This window comes from Torulaspora delbrueckii, chromosome 1 (assembly GCF_000243375.1).
Source record: "Torulaspora delbrueckii CBS 1146 chromosome 1, complete genome".
NCBI lineage: Eukaryota > Fungi > Ascomycota > Saccharomycetes > Saccharomycetales > Saccharomycetaceae > Torulaspora > Torulaspora delbrueckii.
Window position 1 is genome coordinate 1349817 of NC_016501.1, and position 22326 is coordinate 1372142.

The 22326-nt window shown below is 43.2% G+C and overlaps 11 protein-coding genes across 11 annotated transcripts; 7 read left to right on the forward strand and 4 right to left on the reverse strand.

Annotated features, from left to right (window-relative positions):
• Positions 1-719: 719 nt before the first annotated feature.
• On the forward strand, positions 720-1991 carry MVD1 (diphosphomevalonate decarboxylase MVD1; the record flags this gene model as incomplete). The annotated part of the gene is made up of 2 exons (XM_003679272.1): positions 720-764; positions 843-1991. The coding sequence occupies 2 exons, from the start codon at positions 720-722 to the stop codon at positions 1989-1991; spliced, it is 1194 nt and encodes a 397-aa protein (XP_003679320.1).
• Positions 1992-2200: 209 nt separating this feature from the next.
• TUP1 (chromatin-silencing transcriptional regulator TUP1) lies at positions 2201-4174 on the reverse strand (the record flags this gene model as incomplete). Its single annotated transcript, XM_003679273.1, has 1 exon — positions 2201-4174. The coding sequence occupies one exon, from the start codon at positions 4172-4174 to the stop codon at positions 2201-2203; it is 1974 nt and encodes a 657-aa protein (XP_003679321.1).
• Positions 4175-4419: 245 nt separating this feature from the next.
• On the forward strand, positions 4420-4956 carry CSM1 (Csm1p; the record flags this gene model as incomplete). The annotated part of the gene is made up of 1 exon (XM_003679274.1): positions 4420-4956. One exon carries the CDS (start codon positions 4420-4422, stop codon positions 4954-4956), a length of 537 nt encoding a protein of 178 aa, XP_003679322.1.
• Positions 4957-4962: 6 nt separating this feature from the next.
• TDEL0A07800 (uncharacterized protein) lies at positions 4963-5376 on the reverse strand (the record flags this gene model as incomplete). The annotated part of the gene is made up of 1 exon (XM_003679275.1): positions 4963-5376. The coding sequence occupies one exon, from the start codon at positions 5374-5376 to the stop codon at positions 4963-4965; it is 414 nt and encodes a 137-aa protein (XP_003679323.1).
• Positions 5377-5956: 580 nt separating this feature from the next.
• On the forward strand, positions 5957-7633 carry ABP1 (Abp1p; the record flags this gene model as incomplete). Its single annotated transcript, XM_003679276.1, has 1 exon — positions 5957-7633. One exon carries the CDS (start codon positions 5957-5959, stop codon positions 7631-7633), a length of 1677 nt encoding a protein of 558 aa, XP_003679324.1.
• A 564-nt stretch (positions 7634-8197) lies between these two features.
• Positions 8198-13009, forward strand: TDEL0A07820 (uncharacterized protein; the record flags this gene model as incomplete). Its single annotated transcript, XM_003679277.1, has 1 exon — positions 8198-13009. One exon carries the CDS (start codon positions 8198-8200, stop codon positions 13007-13009), a length of 4812 nt encoding a protein of 1603 aa, XP_003679325.1.
• A 65-nt stretch (positions 13010-13074) lies between these two features.
• TDEL0A07830 (uncharacterized protein) lies at positions 13075-13629 on the reverse strand (the record flags this gene model as incomplete). Its single annotated transcript, XM_003679278.1, has 1 exon — positions 13075-13629. One exon carries the CDS (start codon positions 13627-13629, stop codon positions 13075-13077), a length of 555 nt encoding a protein of 184 aa, XP_003679326.1.
• Positions 13630-13889: 260 nt separating this feature from the next.
• PET494 (Pet494p) lies at positions 13890-15260 on the forward strand (the record flags this gene model as incomplete). Its single annotated transcript, XM_003679279.1, has 1 exon — positions 13890-15260. One exon carries the CDS (start codon positions 13890-13892, stop codon positions 15258-15260), a length of 1371 nt encoding a protein of 456 aa, XP_003679327.1.
• A 183-nt stretch (positions 15261-15443) lies between these two features.
• Positions 15444-15848, forward strand: TRM112 (RNA methylation protein TRM112; the record flags this gene model as incomplete). Its single annotated transcript, XM_003679280.1, has 1 exon — positions 15444-15848. One exon carries the CDS (start codon positions 15444-15446, stop codon positions 15846-15848), a length of 405 nt encoding a protein of 134 aa, XP_003679328.1.
• A 320-nt stretch (positions 15849-16168) lies between these two features.
• TDEL0A07860 (serine/threonine-protein kinase) lies at positions 16169-18682 on the forward strand (the record flags this gene model as incomplete). The annotated part of the gene is made up of 1 exon (XM_003679281.1): positions 16169-18682. One exon carries the CDS (start codon positions 16169-16171, stop codon positions 18680-18682), a length of 2514 nt encoding a protein of 837 aa, XP_003679329.1.
• Positions 18683-18854: 172 nt separating this feature from the next.
• MSH3 (mismatch repair protein MSH3) lies at positions 18855-21842 on the reverse strand (the record flags this gene model as incomplete). Its single annotated transcript, XM_003679282.1, has 1 exon — positions 18855-21842. One exon carries the CDS (start codon positions 21840-21842, stop codon positions 18855-18857), a length of 2988 nt encoding a protein of 995 aa, XP_003679330.1.
• Positions 21843-22326: the final 484 nt, after the last annotated feature.

A 22326-nucleotide genomic window follows, 5' to 3' on the forward strand; every position in this document is an offset into this window, starting at 1 on the left:
ACGTGACGTATAAGCTATCATCATAACCTCTAGTAGCTTCATCAATAGTCCGTCTTATGCTACTTGTTCTTCTCTTACGATTGCTGGCTCGAATTCTCCTAGAAGAGCGCTCAGTAGATCGTATTTCCATCGAAGCTCACTTCATAACGGCATGTCGCCCTTAAAGCTACATACAACTCTCCTCTTCTTGTTGAGGTAATCCATCAACTTCTACCCATTCATAATCTAGTCATTTAGCGGCTCGACTGATCATATTCTTTTTCTGTCTTTTCTACGAGTAGTAATTAAATAATAGGTCTGTTCTGCCGCCGAGTAATATACAAGGATTGAGAGGAGAGAGAGAGAGAGAAAGGAATGACAAGTCCCAACAAGGATGAATCTGAGCAAAGACTAGCTACAAGTGCACTAATTAGTCAAAAGGCGACTGGACGACTTACGGGCAGCCGGCTCGATCTGTAAAGATCAAGGAAACTGGTAAAAAAACCCCAGTAGAATTGAATAATGAGAATCATATCTTGAATCCTCTTGAGAGGTCCAGACTAAAGTATGGTTAGGATCTTCAGTCTCGACAAGAATTGCCTTCTTTAGCCGTGTTTTATCGGTTTCTCGACTAAACGAGCAGCGCTCGTGGCAGAAGCATGAAATTTCAAAAGTTGACCATCTTCTCATCAAAAAGTTAAATACTCAATAATTGACTCAATCAACTGGAAATCGGCGCCATGACCCTTTACTTTGCCTCAACAACTGCTCCAGTGAATATTGCTGTATGTTTAGCGACTCAATTGGTCTTCTTACGGGCTCCCTAGCGATAGTTATACTAACCTAAATGGAAACACTTGCAGACTTTAAAATACTGGGGGAAAAGAGATAAGGATCTCAATTTGCCAACCAATTCGTCCATCTCTGTTACTTTGGCACAGGATGATTTGAGAACGTTGACATCTGTTTGTACAGGACCCGAACTTACCGATGACAAGCTGGTGCTGAACGGTAAGGAAGAATCTCTGGCGAGTGAGAGAACTCAAAACTGTTTAAAGGACCTACGTCAACTGAGGAAGGAACTAGAAAATTCAGATGCAAAATTGCCAAAATTTTCTGAATGGAAGTTGACCATTGTCTCTGAAAACAATTTCCCAACTGCGGCTGGTTTGGCTTCTTCCGCTGCTGGGTTCGCTGCGTTGGTTGTCGCAATCGCTAAATTGTACCAATTACCACAATCCTTGTCTGAGATTTCTAAAATTGCAAGAAAAGGATCTGGATCTGCTTGTAGATCGCTCTTTGGTGGTTACGTTGCGTGGGAAATGGGTAACGAAACCGATGGTTCTGATTCAAAAGCTGTTGAAGTTGCTCCAATGGCACACTGGCCCGATATGAAGGCTGCGATCTTGGTCGTAAGTGCCTCTAAGAAGGATACACCTTCAACCAGTGGGATGCAATTGACCGTCAAGACATCTGATCTTTTCAAAGAGAGAGTTAGAGACGTGGTCCCACGTAGGTTCGAAGAGATGAAAAAATCGATCCGTGAGAAGAACTGGCCTCTGTTTGCTGAGCTAACCATGAAGGACTCTAACTCCTTTCATGCAACCTGCCTGGATACTTTCCCTCCAATTTTCTACATGAACGATACCTCCAAAAAAATCATCAAGCTATGTCATCAAATCAATGCTTTCTACAACGAAACTGTTGTGGCTTACACTTTTGATGCTGGTCCAAATGCTGTTCTTTACTACTTGAAGGAAAATGAGCACAAACTGTTTGCATTCATCTACAGGACCTTTAATAAAGTTTCTGGGTGGGAAACCAAGTTTTCTAGTGACGAGTTGGCTCAATTTATCAAGCACTTTGACACTACTGTCGCTAAAGACTTGGATTTCGAAATTGACGATGAGCTATGCCAAGGTGTTTCTAAAGTCATTTTGACCCAGGTGGGACCTGGACCACAACCAACCGATGAATGTCTAATTGATACAGCTACTGGATTGCCCAAATGATTGTTACATATTGGCAACTGCCGATATGGGTTGTAAATTTTCATAAGTATACAATTATACACATACGTACTCTTAGCTTAGACTTCTCAAGGCATGGATCACCATGATCGTCTAGGCTGGAAATCTATAGGTAAGTCGTAAGTTTCAGTTGGTGTTTTTGATTGGTTTGGTACAAGCGAAAGAGCTGTTTCTCTGAAGAACACAATTATTCAATCCCTCACTTCCTTGATTTTACTACCGCTATCAATGCCAGCATCCGTTTTAGTGTACTTCCAAATTCTTGCTTTACAATCTCCGCTACCTGTAGCGAATACACCGTATTGAGGACCCAATGGGAATCCATTGGCAACAGCCACAGAAATAACAGAGTTTCTATGACCTTGTAGCATTAACAATGGATTGCCCGATTGTGTATCCCAAAACAGAACTCCACGATCTTTGGAACCTGAAAGAATATATTGATCGTTTTGTGTAGTCGCCACAGATAGCACGAAATCCTTGTGACCAGTATACGTGACTTCGCATGTACCAGGAGTAGGCTTCCCACTTGAGCTATTATTCTTATCACCTCGCAAGTTCCAAAGTTTGACCGATCTATCTAGAGAGCCAGAAACAACGCCGTTACCATCTCTAGTGAACACGACGCTGTAAACTGAATCCTTATGACCTGTACCCAATTCATTTTCGGAATCCAACCTTTCGACCAAGAACCCAGTTTCAGAATCCCAAACTCTAACCGCACGATCTAGTGAGCCAGCCGCAATGAACTTTCCATCACCTGGTGACACAGCAACAGTAGTGACACCATCTTCGATAGATAAAGTCAAGGAGCATTGTCCCGTACGCAGATCCCAAATTCTAACAGTTCTGTCACCAGAACCTGAAACCAATTTATCACCTGAAGGGAAATAATCAAGCGAATAAATATCTTGTTCGTGTCCTTGCAAGACCATAACGATCTGCTTCTTTGCGATATCCCAAATTCTAATCAGCCTATCCTCAGCACCAGTAGCCAAGAATTTACCATCTGGTGAAAAACATACAGAGCGAATGTATAAGTCAGAAGATGCACTCTTTGCAGTAACAAAAGAGTTAACGTCATTGTTTGGTTCATCTGCATTGGCAGGGCTACCAGCTGGAGCGGCCACTTGCGAAGCCGCATCATCTGATAGTCTAGCTATCAAGGCACCGTCAGACACTCTAAAGACTTGGGTTGTCTTGTTACAGCCTGTAGCCAAATATTCACCATCGTTGCTGAATCTAACGCAGCAAACCACAGAGGTATGATCTAGGGACTTATGGAGCTCGACATCAAGTTCACGAGGTAGAGCTGGATTGTACAAAATATAATAATCGTTGGTTTGTTTCTTCAAATGAGCCGGAACAGTTTGAGAATCCAAATCGAGCAAAAATGGAGGTATAGGTTTGGTATGGCTAGCACGCACGTTGTATGGGACTAGGTAATGTTCCTGTTGTAGCTGTTCACCTTCCTGAGCTGGAGTCTTCACTTCAGCCGCTGGAGCTGGCGATACATGCTGTGTAGCAGGGGAATTACCATTTAGCGGAGCCGCGGGTGCCATTGGAGCAGTTGGTGCAACCACTGGTGCAACCGCTGGTGCAGCTGCTGGGGTAGCTGGGGAGGCTGTAGGGTGTGGCGAAGGAGCCCTTACAACTGGTTGAGCCTCTCCAGTGACCGGAGCCAACTTAGCAGGCGTTTCTCTAGGAGTAGCCACGGCCTCTGTTCCCCCAGACTGCAGCTGCATCGGTGGTTGTTGCCCAGCCATCGAAGATGGTGGTAGCAGAGTACCACCAAAAGTGCTAGAAGTTGTCACTGCAGGCACAACAGGTTGTTGCACAGCCAGTTGAGCCTGTTGCACCTGCTGTTGTTGATGGTGAGCCGTAAAGGACGCCAGTTGCCTCCCGTTTTGCTCTAGCTCAATTTTAAGCCTATTAATCTCTTCCTCATACGCATCCTTCATCTTCCTATGGGTTAATTCCAACTCATAAACCGTGTTCCGTATTTGCTGCATCTCTGCTAACTGCTGGTTAATTTTATAATCATAGTCCTTCTGATTTTGTAACCGATAACTATTAGCCTCTTGGGACACCTGCGAAAACTCCTGTCTAATCGCCTCCAGCAGCTCATTGAGCTTAATCTGCGACGCTGCCACCACAGACGACATCTCTACTCTCTCCTAGGCTATTATGCTCTCTTAAAACGAACAAAACCACTTGTTCTTACCGCTTGTAAACTACGTTGAATGGTTATTGAAGAGCTTGTTTATTCAGTTGTGGAAACTTCGATTAAAAATGCTTTTTTTACCCGGCTGCCAGTCTTAGAAATTTTAAGCTTTAAAGAGCTTTAACCACTATTACAAACTACCGATATACACTCATCATCGGTTGTTGGAGGCTTGTTGGAGGCTGGATGGATGCTTTGACGCAGTATAAGAGGGCTTTACAGGAGCAATTGGAGAGTGCCGATCTTTTAATCGCGAAATTAGTTCATGAGAACACGGTTCTATCGCAGACGGTTGAGACCAGGACTAAGAAGAACCAGGGTTTGCAGGAACGTTTGCAATCAGTTGAAGAACGTGTAAAAGACCTGGAGTCCCGTGAGACGAAACAGGAAGAGAGTATCGAAATTGTGAAGGATTTATTCGAGCACTTGTGCGGCGTAAGAGTACACAAATCGTATGAAGACGATTCAGGGCTATGGTTTGATGCATCACAAGGTTCCAAAAATGGGATTATGGATTACAAATTAGGATTTATACGCAGTGAAAGTGCGCCGGGAACTGAGGTTGTTTATGTACCGTTATTGAAGCAGAGGTCTGCAGAAGAATTATCAACTTTACAAAAACAGTTACCGAGCTATATGTTCGATACGCTGAACTTTCCATTAAATGCACTATATCAATTTTATTCCAAGATGGCTAGAAGCTTAAGTAAAAAGATAGAATGAATTTCGCTATTGCAAAACCCAGTGGCCCTCTGAGTTGCAGACAAGACTTTTAAGCAATGTCTTCTTGGTCTCTTTATCTCTGACGGTTTTAAGCATCTTGTAGAGTGAGCTTCCAGCTTCAAACTTTGGGAAGCCATCATTACTCTTGGCCTTCTCAATTTTGGGCTTCTCCACTTTCGATGGTTTCTCATCTTTCGATGGTTTCTCAACTTTCACAGGATTCTGAACTTTTGGCTGTGGCTTCTTCTTCTTCCCCTGATACAAAGCCTTCTGGTATTTCTCATCCTCTGTTATACATTGCGTATGTTTTTGATAGCTGTACCCGTCATCAAATGTCTTGGAACAGTCAATGCACGTATAGTAAGCCTCAGGGCATCTTGAATAGTGCTTTTCAGTTATTTTTCTTTGGAACGGTGGCATTGCACACCTCGCAATTGAATGTGACCATCGGATTTGGTTCTATAAGTTGTATCTTACTCGCTATTCTTCGAACTTTCATAACTCATCGATTTTTTTCACATTTTTCACTAAAAAATATCAACACATTCAGCTTCTCGAGAAGAACAATAAAAATGTTTTGAGACAAGGCTTCAAAATCACTTTAAAAACTCAATGGCTCGCCTATTGTAAACGATTGATCTTCGAACTATCGTAGTGTGCAGTTTGCCCAGTTCCTAGTTCTCGATTATTTAAAGTGGCTAACATCTCGTATCGCTCTGCGGAACATGGAGGTATCCATTCCTGATCATATCGCCCAGATCCAAGACCAAGTAATCCCACATCGAGAGTGAGTAGACAGTAATTAGAGCTTGAGTTATGGTTAATCGAGTATAGCTGGCCGGGTAGCGGCAATCTAATATAGGGGCACATTTAACTAACCTGAACAAGCTTGATCAGACGCCACTTGTTCGAGTCATCAAGGCTTCAAGGAACGTTCGTTAGCTGCCATTGAGTTCCAGACTTCTCAAGTTGTTATTGCTGATCATTTTATTGCGCAACCATGGCTCTAGAACCTATTAATTGTACCAGTCACTCGAGAGAGATCGAAGAAGCATACCTCAAGGTGGTCAGAGGTGAGGATAATGACACTACATGGTTGATCATATCCCCAAACGAGAAGAAAGAATATACTCCAGCTTTTGTTGGTTCTGAATTTAGCGAATTCTTGGAGACCTTTGATGATGCCAAAGTGCAGTTCGGTATGGCTCGCGTTTCTCCACCGGGATCTGATGTTGAGAAACTAATCTTGATCGGATGGTGCCCTGATTCTGCCCCAATGAAGACTAGAGCTTCCTTTGCTGCCAATTTCGGTACTGTGGCTAACCAAGTCTTGAAGGGCTACCATGTGCAGGTGACTGCTAGAGATGAGGACGATCTGGATGAGAGGGAGCTATTGCAAAAAATTAGTAATGCTGCAGGTGCTCGTTACTCTATTCAGATGAACACTGATAAGTCGAAGCCACCAGCGAGACAGCATAAGGTTTCCTCACCTCGTCCTACGCCTTCTAAACCAGTGACCAAACAAGAACCAACCCCTCCAGCTGAATCTAAACCTGTTCCTGCTGAGACAGACGACTGGAACGAACCAGAAGTGGAGGAGCGTGATTTTGATAAAAACCCATTGAAGTCCAATCAATCGACTTACAAGCCTATTGGTAAGGTCGACTTGCAAAAAGTGATTGCTGAAGAGAAGGCTAAGGAAGATCCACGTCTTGTGAGCTCTACGGGTGCTTCAAGTAAGATCGCTCCAGAAGCTGATATTGCCCGTTTAAAGCAAGAATCCAAGTTGAAAAGAGATAATGAAATAGATAAGTTCCTGGGTACCAAACCGCCAGTTGGTTCTACTCCTAAAAAGAATGACGACCTAGTTATCAAGGGATTCAAGAATGAAAAGAGCCCTGCGCAACTATGGGCTGAGAAGAAAGCTGCTTCAGTATCTTCCTCTGAAACTCCCGAGAAGAAACCTGCGCCATCAGTCACTGAAGATAAGGAGGATGCAGAGGAGGAGGATGAGGAAAAGGACGTCAGCGATTTGAAGTCTAAGTTTGAGAAATTGGGCGCCAGCAGCGAGCCACCTATCATAACCCCGAGACCAGCCTCTTCAAAACCTCCTGCCCCTGAACGTGAAACCGTTCCATCAGCTAAATCTGGTCACAAGCAGATTGGTACCCCATTGCCAGGCATGCATCAAGAGATCTCCAATGATGACGAAGAAGAGAGTGACGGCAGTGACTGGGATGACGACGAGCCAAGCGCACCAAAACTACCTTCAAGGACTGAAGAGCCTGCACAAAAAGAGGAAACTCCAGTATCACAGATGCCTCCACCTCCATCACACAAAGAGCCTGAAGTTGCTGAACCTGAAGAGCAGGAACAGGAGGAAGAAGAGGAAGAAGATGTTGAGGCAACTGAGGAGGCTCCAGCACCTACATTGCCTTCAAGAAATGCTGCCGCTCCACCACCTCCAGCAAGAAGGTCCGTGGAGCCACCAAAGCCAGCTGCTCCTTCTGCAACAGCAGAATATGACTACGAAGCTGCTGAGGAGAATGAACTGACGTTTAACGAAAATGACAAAATCATCAACATCGATTTTGTCGATGATGACTGGTGGCTAGGTGAGTTGGAAAGAAACGGTGAAAAGGGTTTGTTTCCAAGCAACTACGTAACGCTTGACTAGTTGGTCTCCAAGTTTAAATAACTATAGATATTTACCAATTCTTCGCCCACCAGTACTTTGCCAAACCCCGTGGCGGGTTATGCTAGTTTGAAGACGATGTTTCATGATGCATTTTATCTACTCTAAGGCCTAATCAAGATCATGAAGGTCTAGGTTAAGGTTTTTCGTTTTAGACTAGCCCATCCAGTAGAGAACTAAGGACTGTGCTTTTAACGTAGTAAATTACAGCTTGGCAAATCCGAAATGGCCTTTTTGGTCTAGGTCTTATTGTTTTAAAGTTCGTTTGTATCAGCCTTACGGCTCGCGCCAGAAAATGAAACCATCTTCTGACGCTTTAGACATAATAGAACTTGCCAAGCCTTTGACCAATTGGTAAATGATTACAAAATAAGGTAATCTGAGACTCACCATAATTTGAGTGCAGTGTGTTAATATGTTTCGGGATTGTCTTAGAGTTCCGTTGGTATTCTTAATAGAAAAGCTATATAAATCTTAATTAATTCAGGACCTGTCCTTTATTCACCAGTAATGCCCTTTCGTTAACCTCCAAGAAACCAAATTGAGATGAATCTAACATTTCTCTTTTTTGTGAGTTTTATCATCAGGTGCTATGCCAAGCAAAGTGCATACTATGAGAATTCGACTTTAACACCCGAAGTAGTAACCTCCACCACTGATGAAAGTTCCGTTGTGGATTCACCTTCGATTGAGATAATTGTAACTGCTTCAGTAGGGCAGATTTTTACGTTGACTGAAGATGAAACGATGGTTACATCGACCTCTTATGTTTTCTCCACTTACACTTCAACTGCCTGCCCTACTTGTACCGGTCAAGGAAACTCCGAAACCTTGGATCAAGTCTCAACAAGTACATCTCCTGATGCTACTAGTGCCGTTGACTCCACAGTAACTACTTTGGTTGAAATTACGACTACGAATTCAGAAGGATCTCAACAAGTTACAACTTCAATTGCGCAGGTTTCAACTTCGACTACTACCATCAATGGTGTAATTAGCGTTTACACTACGTGGTGCGCTTTCGAGGAAACTTCCTCGCTCAACTCCCAGAGTTCACAGAGTGATTTGTCTTCAAGTGGCCCTACAACAACTTTTGGAACAGAAGAATACTCAAGTACAGGATCATCAGGAAGTACAGGCTTTACGCCTACTTCACTTTCAGCATCTGCTTCTCTCACTTCAGATGCCAACAGCGAAGTCCCAATTTCCCGAACAGAGAGCTTGATAGGTGATACATCTGCCCGATCAACAAGCACTGATAATTTATCATCAACAGAAATGTATGTTTCCTCAGAAAATGGTTCAAGAGTCACATCAAGTATTGCAGCATCTGTTACAGATTCTGCTGTCGAGTCCTCGATTGAAAGCTACAATTCTGGAAGCAGCTCAGAAACAATATCTGATATCTCATCTTCAATTGCAGGGTCTGTTGTTTATTCCTCGACAGAGATGTACCTATCTGAAAGCACTACTGAATTAGCATCCCATAGTAGGTCGGATTCTACTGCTGAGTCCTCAACGGAAACTTACTATTCGGGCAGCACTTCAGTAACAGCCTCCGATTCTCTATCTTGGATAACGGATACCGGTGACCAGTCCTCATCGGAAACATATTATTCAGACAGTAGGACGTTGTTCAGTACTGTTTCTTCTTCTGCTGCTGAATCAGAATCAGTATCCAACTCTCTATTGTCCGTTCCAGCGTCTACTACAGAAATGTATGACTCAAGCACTTCAGTATTCGACTCCTTCGCTTCAGGCACAAACTCTGCAACTCAGTCCTCCTCGGAGATTTATTATTCGGGGAGTACAACTGTTTCCAGTATTGCTTCCTCTGCTACTGAATTCTCGATGGAAACAGATCAATCCGGAATTACTTCAACAGCGACATTCAGTGATGTTCCAACAAATTCAACCGCTAGCGTTATATCTTCGACGGAGAGTAGTCTCTATTATGGCAGCAGCTCGGAAGGCATGAACAACAGTTCCGGAACAATTGTACCGAGCACATCTTATGATGACTCCTCGAGTTCGTCAATCTACGAAAGTCCGACCTCGATTTTGTCCACTATCACTTCTACCATGTCTGCAGACGTCATTGGATCGAGTAAAACAGTTTACACTGCAGTTTTGTCAACTGTCACAACCGTGGACAAAGGCGTAAGCACCATTTACACAACATGGTGTCCTTTAGACTCTGCTGGGGAAATTCAGACAACCAGTTACGACAGCTCTGGCACGATTAGTTCTCAGATATCATCTACCGCATCTGACAGTTCGATTTGGAACACCACTGCCGGCGAAACTTTCACGGATTACATTAGCGGAAGTACCACCAGTTCATCTTTTGCTAATGAAACAACTCATTCCTCATTCACACTAGTTACTCTGACAATAACTTCATGTTCGCATAATGGCTGCTCTCATTCGATTGTGACCACAACAACTCCGGTCACCGATACCAATACAGATGTCTTCCCCTCTAGCACATCTCACAGCTCAGTCAACAATATGTCCTCAATTTCTTGCTCGGGCACTGAATGCCTTGAGACTTCTCTGTCTGGATCAAACAGTTATTCCACTATTATCTCCGAGTCTACGAGCCTGTACAATAAAAGCTCCTACACTAGCTCCCTCTCAATCTCACCATCATTTACATTTGACAACACGGAAAGCACTTTTAACGCCAGCACTACAAGCTTTTCAATAACTTCTGTTGATTCAAGCGCTTCGGAGACATGCATCTCTTGTCATGAGACGGCCAACAAGACGATAAGTAGTGGTGAGCATTCTACTTCGAGCGAAGGTTCTACAGCTGGCAGCTCATTGGAAACAACCCCATCGTCGACCTTGTATTCCAATGCATCCTTTGACGTTAGACCAACAGAAAGCTGCTCAGGGAATGAATGCGAAACCTCGCTCAGTGTATCAATCACTGCCAGTGAGACGTCTTCTGACATCTCTTCCTCTCAGGTCATCAGTTCTAGCAGTATTGCAGCTAATGAGAGTTCAGGATCTTCGCAGGTATCTTCGACAGAAAGCACCACCACTTATCCTTCGTCAACACTCTCAACCGTGATCACTACATCCGAAGGCATTGAAACAACTTACACAACTTGGTGCCCACTTACTGTTTCAACCGTGACAACTACATCCGAAGGCATCGAAACAACTTACACCACTTGGTGCCCAATCACGACTCCAGAAAGTAGCACCACTACTTCATGTCAAGGTGATCAATGTTCTACGTCTTCCACCGCAATATCTAACAGTGAGACAACAGCTTCTGCAACTTCTGTCTCTTCTGTCTCTTCTGTCTTTTCCTCTCAGATCATCAGTTCTAGCAGTATTGCAGCTAATGAGAGTTCAGGATCTTCGCAGATATCTTCGACAGAAAGCACCACCACTTATCCTTCGTCAACACTCTCAACCGTGATCACTACATCCGAAGGCATTGAAACAACTTACACAACTTGGTGCCCACTTACGGTTTCAACCGTGACAACTACATCCGAAGGCATCGAAACAACTTACACCACTTGGTGCCCAATCACGACTCCAGAAAGTAGCACCACTACTATATGTCAAGGTGATGAATGCTCAACAAATTACAGTGCGATCACTAGCAATGAAACCACAAAATCTCTAACAGACCATTCTTCTGTCTATTTAAACTCGGGCCTCAGCAGCACGGGCACCACCGTTGTTCCTTCCTCTTATTCGGTCTCTACTGTTACCACAACAACCAATGGAGTCGAAACCCAATACACAACGTGGTGTCCGATAACTTCGACGATAGAGTCATGTTCTGATGAAGGTTGTCATCCTACAACAACGAAATCTACTTCATATTCATCGAAAAATGAAACCAACTCCGGTGTCACGGCAACCGATTTCTGTAGCGAATGCTCAACTTCGATAACACAGTCCGGTAATTCGAGCATTGCTCCGTCTGAAAGTAGACCTGAGTCGACGATTACCACTGAACATTGTGAAGGAGACATATGCTCGACATCAGAATCGTCATTCTCTACAGATGTTGCCTCAAGTACCACTTCATCAGGAGTAAGCAAAACAACTGCTCATTCATGTAAGGGTGAGGGTTGCTCGACGACAAGTTCCGATATCCAGTCGACCACTAATACGCAGGTGAGCACTGACTCAGAAAGTACTGTCATGACGCCTACTTCTAGCGCGTCAAGCATTTCCTCAGTATATTCTTCCAGTTCGTTTCCCACCACAAAGTTAGAGTCCTGCACCGATGATACATGTCAAACTTCGAGTAGCGAGACATCTTACACATCCAGTGATTCAAGGGCAGAGTCTGCAAGTACAAGCGGTATAACTACTCTTTTTCACTCTGTCTCAACTATCACCACGACAACAAATGGTGTAGTAACGGAATACACAACTTGGTGTCCATTGTCCTCGACTACCAAGGTGGATTCTTGCACTGACGACAAATGTCGCTCTACAAACACAGAATCAAGTTCCCCATCATCTTCAGCAGGTACAACGCACACCTCGGATACTTCTACGACAATTGCACAAACAACTACTTCCGGTAGCAGTAACGAATACTCAACTACAAGTACTGACAACCCACCTGACAGTGAAAATAGCCGTGTCAGCTCTACTTCTTCAACCACAATCGTAAGCACAACTACTCAGTCCTGTGAGGATGAAAATTGCTCAACAGCTAGTGCTGAGAAACCACACGATGATACTAGCCAAATCACGTCTGCCTCTACCACGGTTACTCCAACCCAATCCTGTCATGGTGACGAATGCTCAACAACTACAGAGAATCCCTCTACCACTGATACTACAAAATTCACCTCTACTTCGTCGATAACAATTACAACCACCCAAACCTGTGAAGATGGAAAATGCCTAGAATCTACACTTACTCCATCTACAACCGATGGCAAGACCATCACTACCGCTTCTTCAGGGACGATAACAAGCCCAACAACCCAATTGTGTGAAGGAGACGAATGTTCTACCGCGGTAACTGATGAGACGGAGAATGCTTCTTTAACCAGATCCACGGTATCAGTGACTGTCTTAGTTCCGGTGACTTTCACTTCCAGTGACAGCGAAGGAAAGCCAGTAATCACGACAAGTTCATCTGCTCAGATAACTGAAAGTGTCGTAGGGACAAATAACAACGGGTTCCATTCAACAACTGGAACTCCAGTTGGTGGGTCAAGCACAAGTTCAACAAGTTCAACCAGCATAGCTGGAACTCCAGTGTCACCTAATGGTCCAACACAATTGACCAGCTACTCGGGATTGGCCCCAGGACGAGTAATAAATAAAATGTTTGTGCTTCCTTTGCTGCTTGCTCTGGTCTGAGAAGCAATGCCTTAATCAGTCCTACTGTTATATCAAACGTCTTTTAGATATAAGCTCGATAGAAACTATTTTCCCTTAAATATAGTCCCTTGAAGATCCGTAACGGTCACTTCCTCGTTGGCGTCATCATCATAGTCATACCATTCTGCGTCATCTTCCAATTGAAAGGACATTAGCTTACCAGACGTCAATTCCGCGTTGAAAGTTAGGTTACCAGGATGGAAACGCACAACTTCGCAACCTCTGCAGTCTAGTTGGAGAAGCACACAGCTTTCCGATGGTATATTTTTCAATCCATGTTTCTTCCGCACTTCTTTGATCTTATCGAGAGCACCGGAGTCTAGAGCAGTGGGATTATGAAGAGCATCCTCGAAAGGCAGAAGATCAATTGAACAATCGCTTCCACAGAATTTGCATTTCATTACAAACGAAGCTTCACCACGACTTCCAGGCATATCAGTCTTGTCAAATCTGTCGATCACTATAGATGAACCATGTTCTTCACGACAATGAGTGCAAACTACGTCAAACATATATTGGGCGACCGCTTCCTTTGTATCTTCTGGATATATGCATTTGATGTTCTCACTCATAGAGGCATTGATGGTTAAAAAGAGCATGATGATCGTTTTTTTCTTTTAAGTTGATCTACTTTAATGGAAGGCATCAAGATAACTTTTTTCACTTTGGACCATCTTTAATTTGAAAGATTGGTGATAAAAGAATAAGTACTTAGAGAACAAGAACGAACTAGCGGTAGCAGAGGCCTTTTTATATCCTGGCCAGCGAATCGAACTCCATTGAACCCAGTCAGAGTGTACACTTTTCTTTGGCTTATATCACCGAAATTTTATGCTAGTATATCTATGCTGACGGGGGTATGCATCGGATCAAAGTTACTTCGAGTGTGCTATGTCGAAGGTTTTACGGCATCCGAGTGAGAAACGATATTTTTGGGTCAAGATGCAAGTCAGGGGGGTTGATAATGAATCAGGAAGGATTGGGTAGAGTACTATGGAAATATTTCAATGCTCCGGGAAATGTGATGTTCGTCACTGTGAACCTGGTGACCTTTGCGGGTATAGTGACATACAACTCCATGGTATCGGCGAACCAGGAGAGGTTTTTCGAAGAAAGAATGCTTATGGCCCAGGAGACTCTGACACCAAAATACTCGTGTTCTGAGGAAAAGAAACCTCTTGAGAAGGAAATTGAGTCACCGCAGACTGAGGATGTTGTGAAAATCTACTCTCCAGCTCCAGAACAGGTACTAGGTGTCCAACCACTGACCGAATACAAGGCAGATACCTTAATATTAGGGAAAGAGAGCAAGTGCGCTTCTTACGACTCTCAAATGGCAAAAATGTCACTGTATCATATGATGTACGCATACTTTCTGTGTCGCCAAGTGGCATCCAATGAAGGCTCGAAAACTTCAAAACCTTGGGACGAAGAGGTAGAGCTGCTCAAAAGTACCTCTCATTCAGGAAAGGTAAATTCACGCACTAAGAACTTCATGGAGACATTTTATAAATCGTGGAAGACCGAATTTATCGAAGTTTTTACTGACTTGCACAAATCGCAGCAGTTCCATTTCCCAGACTGGAAACATTACCCTAGCAGTCTGCGATACGTTTGCAAGACACTTTACCACAACGATATGCAGACCATTGAGGATTTCCAAAACTTCTACGACTCCATAGGGCAAAGAGATTTGAAAAGATTGCTTCGCTTATGGCTTTGCGACCACTCACACTTAGTAAGTCCCGCTAATGGGTATAACGTGGAGAAATTTTACCGCGAGCTGATCGCAGATTGCCACAACGATGACTACCTCCTTAACAAGTACTCCTCAATGCTTCTCAATCCAACGGACCCTCGCAAAAGCCTCTTCTTCAGTAAATACGGCAAATACGCCACACAAAAGGTACCGAGTGCCTCCATTGACACCGTTTTAAGCGTCTTGCAAGAATACGTCGCGCTACAAGAAACCCAAGGTAGACACCATTACAATGCCATCGTACGACTGATATCGATGATTCGCAGAGATTGTGTCATAGCACGCACAACGTCCGGTACCACTAGGATACGCCAGGTGCGAGTTTTACTACCGAGAGACGAGGACCGCGAAAGAATAGACCTCACAGCAAATAAAAACGAGCGCAAGAAGTGCTTCCAGCTAGTCAGCCACAATCCAAAAGCCGTGGAGCTACTAGGTGTCATCTCAAGCTGGCGAAATACCAAGAGCTGACCCATATTCCTGTATATAAACCCTTATACGCCTAATTACAGTCACATCTCACGTATACAGCTTTGACTAAGGTGAAAAAAATCGATGAGCTTCAAGCGATGAGCTTCAAAAGTTGATCAACTCTAATTAATTAGGCAGACGATTGTGAGAAAATTCCTCGAGCCATTAGAGTCGCATTGCAACATGAAGTTTTTGACTACCAATTTTTTAAAGTGTTCCGTGAAGGCTTGTGACACCAGCAATGACAATTTCCCACTAAAATACGATGGCGCCAAATGCAGCCTACAACAGGACGATAGTATCGACTTCAACCCGGAGTTCCTACTCAGCATCCTCGACAGAGTCGACTGGGACGCAATTCTCGCAGTGGCCGCAGACCTGGGAAACGAATCACTTCCTCGTGTCAAACCCGTCCTCGTACCAGGACAAGAGCTGTCAGAAGATGACCAAGCCATACTCAGAGACCTACACACATTGCTGATCCAGACGTCAATCGTCGAGGGCCAAATGCAATGTCGCAACTGCGAGCACATCTACTACATCAAGAACGGAATACCAAACTTGTTACTGCCTCCACATCTCGCATAGCCTCTTCACATAAGAGCCACCCACTGAGGCCATACAGGGCTAAATAGCGTCTGTAATGCTTGTAAACTGTTCATCATAATTAAAGGATTTAGAACCCCAGTCGTTGGAAGTGAGCCGTAGTCTAATGCCCCTGCCAAAGTAATAGGAGTATTCGATGGTTAACAGTTGCAAGTAATGAAGGTTTCGAGGGTCTTGGAGGGTTTTAGGTTAGTTTGCTAGACATTTAGTTGAGCTCTGGTGGTGGTATTTAGGTTGGGAGCTTTTTGGAGCGAGTATTATAGCAGATTGTGAAGAGGTTGAACGTAAGTTTGTCTATTGGGATGGATGATCAGGAGTTGTACAGTCGTCCCAGCACACCTGGGGATAAGGAGAGAAGTTTATCATTTTCGAAATTGATTCCTCGTTCGTTCCGACGGAATGTTAGTGGTGCTAGTGGGAATGGGAGCTCTAATACGAGTCATTCCAGTGTCAATGTACAAGAGCAGTTTCAACAAGAAACCGTAGAAGGATCTGACACAGAAGTCACTACAAAGGTTGTTGTAGCAGGGGTTGAAGAGGAACAGGATGTGGGAGTACCGGATTTGACGTCCTCTGTTTCTTCCACACAAGCCCAACAGAGTTCGAGGTTTTCGAGGTTCAAAAGTATATTTCATGGGAGCCCCAATGAGAACAAGAGTGGCGAAAAGTCGAGGAGGAATACTAGTCCGGTGGAGGATCAACAAGATTCTGAATTTCAACAGGAGCGCATCGATGAGGATCAAGCAGAGGATAGTAATTTGAGTGTTGGGTCTGCAGTCTCAAACCTTACGCCTACGACAAGGAAGCGGTCGCCGTCTACACCTACAATGCCTACCCATTTGACTTCTGCAGGCGGTAAAAATTTAGGGAGACAAGAAAGTAGAGGACATACTGGTAGTTTCAGCACAAACCCTTTCCGTAACGATCGAGATCGTTCCGGTACAATTCGCAGCAATAATCCATATTTCGTCTACCAAGGCTTACCGCCTCATGCATTATCGTCACAGGATCTCGATTACAGCTTGAATTTATCTTCCAGCAAACATGGAGATTCCTTGTTGGCAACTACTTCGGTAACTACACCAACCTCATCGGCCACTTCTGCCGCTTTACAGAAGGAGCATAAAAATTTAAGCAACTTGTCGCTCAACGAGATTAAAGAGAATGAAGAAGTCAATGAATTTTACAAGAATGATAGCTCACCTGGGAAGAAAGATGTGAAAGCTGGAAAGTTTGAAAGCCCGTTGCTGACCCCAGACAGTGCACAACCGTTTCCTTCCATCGTGATAGGTTGTGATAATGAAGGCGATGAGGACGAAATATTCCCACTAAGCCAGTCCGCTCTAAGCTCACCTTATAACGGTCATCTGAAACAACGTTACCTAGACGATAATGATCTGCGGAGTAAGCCAGCGCTGAGAAGAGCAGCATCCGTTCCGGATGCGACAAAGGATCTGTCCCCTATGAATTCTGGTAAGCAAAGAGGTAACTCTTCATCTTCAGCTTTCGCACCTTTGGAGAAACTTCCGGATCTTGAGGAACCAAAGCGCTCAAGACGGTTGAGGAATAAATCATTTAGCAATAAGTTTCGTGATATTACCGTGGGTCCCCAATCATTCGAAAAAGTAAGACTCTTGGGTCAAGGTGATGTGGGAAAAGTATACCTGGTGAAGGAAAAGAGGACTAATAGGCTTTATGCGCTAAAGATTTTCAGTAAAGCTGAAATGATCAAGAGAAAGAAGATAAAGCGTATTTTGGCAGAGCAAGAAATTCTCGCAACTAGTAATCATCCTTTCATTGTGACCTTGTATCATTCATTTCAATCCGAAGACTACCTATATCTGTGCATGGAGTATTGTATGGGAGGAGAATTTTTCAGGGCTCTGCAGACAAGGAAGACAAAATGCATTAGTGAAGATGATGCTCGTTTCTACGCCAGCGAGGTTACCGCAGCACTGGAATACTTGCACTTGATGGGTTGCATTTACAGAGATTTGAAGCCTGAGAATATTCTGCTGCATAAATCGGGTCACATCATGCTTTCAGATTTCGATTTGTCAATTCAGGCGAAGGATGCCAAAAATCCAGTGGTTAAAGGTTCTGCTCAATCAACCTTGGTGGATACAAAAATTTGCTCGAACGGTTTTAGAACTAATTCATTTGTGGGAACAGAAGAATATATTGCTCCAGAAGTAATCAGGGGCAACGGACATACAGCCGCTGTTGATTGGTGGACTCTAGGTATCTTAACCTACGAGATGTTGTTCGGTTTCACCCCTTTCAAAGGAGATAACACGAACGAAACTTTCTGCAATATATTGAAAAGTGAAGTAACCTTCCCTAACAACAACGAAATTTCACGAGCATGCAAAGATCTCATAAAGAAACTCCTGACAAAGAATGAGTCGAAGCGTCTGGGATCCAGAATGGGTGCTGCCGATATAAAACGCCATCCATTTTTCAAGAAAATGCAGTGGTCCCTTCTAAGGAATACTGAGCCTCCGCTGATCCCTGTACTCACTGAAGATGGTTATGACTTTACTAAACTATCGACAAACAAGAATAAAAACAACGGTAAATCTGATGCTAACCCATCTCTAGAGGAACAAGAGCGCATTATGTTCGAGGAACACGTCGAATATGATGATGAAGTGTCCGATGATGATCCTTTCCATGATTTTAATTCAATGAGCTTAATGAAACAAGACAACAACCCGTTGATTTATGGAGATAATAATTCCTATGGTAAAATTTCATATACTCCGAACTCGAATAGATCAAGGAGTAACAGCCATAAGGGTTTCTTCATGAGATGAATTCGCAGGCCTGACACAGGAGCGATTTTGTTAATCATACAGGCCAATTCAAGGACACAATCCTCGATTGCTGCTCGTATAATGCTATACTGCTTTAAGCTTTATGTGTACTGAACTAACTTGGTTCAGATTGTTCCACTATGTAAGTATATTCAATTTTTAGATAATGACTTCACTCATGACTAACTTTTTCATCGTCCTCCTGCAGTTCAAGCAATCCAAGCAGCATCTGTTTAGGTGAATTGGTGCTTGAGCTCATGATACTTTTCATTTGCGACGCCAATGAGGTGTCGCGACTCAGTTCAAATTCCATTCTCGTATCTTCGGATATATCGTAGGCTCGATTAATGATGGCTTTATCAATGTGGGCCAACCTCGCAACATTTAGACCGTACGAATTAGAGGTCATGCCAGGTTTTAATTTGTAAAGTAGTACAACACTTGGCCAGTTCTCGCCTTCACGTCTTTCTTCGACGTAATCCATGAAGTAATTTCTCAAAATTGGAGATTCTATCATACCTAGCATAGTGTAGTGTGTGGTGAAGAGAATAAGTGGGCATTCCTTCTCCGTTAGAAAATACTCTAATAATGTGGAGGCAATCGCCTTTCCATCCTCGGTTCCAGTTCCTCTGCCAACCTCGTCTAGTAGAAGCAAAGATTTGTTGGTACAATTTTGTAGAATGCTTAATATCTCTAACATTTCAACCTTAAAAGTGGACTCGCCTCGCAATATATTGTCGAAAGCACCAATTCTAGTGAAGACATTATCGAACAGACCAAGTTCAAGAGAGTCAGCAGGTACAAATGACCCGATCTGCGCGAGGATTACTAGCAAGGCCACCTGTCTAACGTAGGAGGATTTACCTCCCATGTTTGGGCCCGTTAAAATGAGCACTTTGCCATTTTCCTCAGACATGTTGATGTTATTTGGAACATACTGCACATCCAATGATTCAATCACAGGGTTACGTGCGTTTGTTGCCCTGATAAACTGTTTCCTAGAACTAATCTTTGGACGCACGTAATTACTATTGCACGACGTTGCTGCTAAAGCCAGTAGTGAATCATACGTTCCAATATAGTTGATGAAATTTCTCAAAGGACCGTATTCCTCTACTATGCGAGAAAGAAAGTGCTCGTACTCTGTGTTTGCATCGCGCAACAATAGGTCCTTTTGATATTGGAGCTTCTCCAGCAACTGAATGATATTCGGTGTATGAAATCTGCTTATCATCTTCGTGTTGTTGACTTTGACCCAGTCAGATGGTATGTCCTTGACCTGTGTGTTTCTGACCTCTATCAGATAATCTACATTGTCCTTGTACGTCAGATGAGGTCGCTTCAGGGTTTTGCGTATGCAATTGAGCTCCTCGGTGAGTTCATCCTGAACGCTGTCAATTTCACGAAGTCTTTGAATTATTGAATCAGGATGATCATAATTGTTCAAGTTAAAAAACTCAGTAATTTGCTTCTCTGAGTCCTTTTCCATCACAGCAGAAACATTGATCATGGAAAAGAGTAAGGATACTTTTGATTTTTGTGACAAGGTCATCATTTCGCTTAAAATTCTGGTTAGCAGGCTAGAGTTCTGTTTGATTTGTCCACTCTGGGCAACAACCTGCTGACTCAAATATTTTGAATGAATTTCAAAATGATGTTCCAGTTGATTTATCTGTTTCAAAAAGGCATACACTTCTTTCCTGGACGTGTTACCATATGCTATACGATTAAGAGTGCGGAGAAGGTCTGTGGTATTCTTAAGCATTTGATTGAGAGCTTCGAAAAACACGTTATTGATTTCCTTTTTAATGCATTCAACTGCATCGAGTCGTTCTTCGATTTCAGATTGATTTAATAGCGGTCGAAGCACCCATTCCTTCAAAATCCTTGAACCAAACGATGTTCTTGTGTGATCAAGCAGCCAGAAGAGAGAGCCTTTGCCACCATCATTTGTAAAAATATCGAGACTTTCTAAAGTATTGGAATTGAGCAGCATGTAGGCTTTTGAAGCAAAAGGCTGATACGCAGAGTAAATGAGTAAGATTTGCTCGTTCCCATAATCTTTCAAATAATTGAATAAAAGCTCGAAGGCATCAGCATACTCTGGTGAGACACCTGCCTTTTTCAAGGTATCGTGGGTTTGCGGTTGTGGTTCTCTCGTAATTTCCGCCTTGTGAATAATGCAGTCCCGCTGGTTAAAGAGGCGCTCTAGATGCAACGGTAAATTCTCACCGATAACAAGCTCCTTTGGTTCCAAGTATCTTGCTCGTATTTCAAGCTTTTCTGTACTATATTCAGAGTCTTCGAAGTCGTCGTGTATAATTTCTCCACTATTCAACGAAACTGACAGCAGCCTGAAACGATATTTGTTGTTGACTTTCTTCAAAAGTAGACTCCAAATGCTGCAAGTGTCTCCGAGTATGCGTCTAGAATCTGACGAGAAAGTATTGTTGATCCCGTAAGTTGCTTTTGTAAATGTATTGGTTACCTCACGCACAAACACGCCACTCTTGTTGGCATCCTTAGAGTATTTCTTTATGGCACTTGTCTCTGATTGTTCCACTACCCCAACTTTAAGATCTCGACGAACTAGCCTCTCGAGATGCACATGAAGACGATTTTCGGGGAAAGAGCAGTATGCAAATTGCTTGTGATCAAAATCTTGACTACTCGACCCATCGAATGTCAATTTACCCGCTATAAGTTTGATCTGTAGCACTTGACTGGCAATAATAGCATCCTGCGCGAAACATTTGTATTTGTAGCCCACTCTAACAACCAAGAGTTTATCCATGTTGGCTTCCTTTAGGTCCTTCACTTGCTGGTCCAAAGGAGTTAATTTGTCTGAGGTTATTCTCTTCTTAGCCATTTTGATCCCACTGTCATTAATAAGATTCGACTTCCTTCTCTTGCCATCACTCATTCCCGACCATTCGCAAGTCTCTGCAAACCTCTTACCTATGGGCATCACTTCAGTGTCGGCCTCTGATTCAAATGGAGTCACTTCCGAAGACCCCATTTTTGGTGAGGCATCTATCTCAATCGTCTCTACGCTTCCATCGTTGCTCTCATCCGTCTTGTCCAACCTTGAGGGCTTCTGAATATCCCTAGACTTGCTTACTGGCTTAAAAAACCTACTAATCGTTGGTTGGGCAGCCATAGGCCTATACAAGTGTTATCTCCACTGCACTTGGTGTGGAAAGATGCCTAAATTAGGTTTGAGTGATCATCTACTCATTTGTTTGAACGATATATTTATGATTAGGATAAAGAATTACCGTTTAGTTGAGCGAAAATGATATTCAGACAAAACCTTCAACCAGAAAACTTACAAATCAAAAAAAGGACAGAATCTTCATCATTGAGCTGATTAGGAAGAGTGGCAATATAGTAGCTGTCACTCTTGCATACAAAGACAGTAAGTAGAACACTAATAAAGTCTGCAAGAAGAAACTCACAAAAATAAACGAAAATGAAGCAATTAAAAGCAAGGAAAAAATAACACAGCACCACGAAAGCCTTTTGCAAATGTCACTGCTAATTCTCACAGCAGTCTAATGGCTCATTTGCCTCTATTTTAGCCTATTTAAAGCTTCAACTTCAATCATGAGTGGTGTAATTCTGGACGATCAGTAAAATTTTAG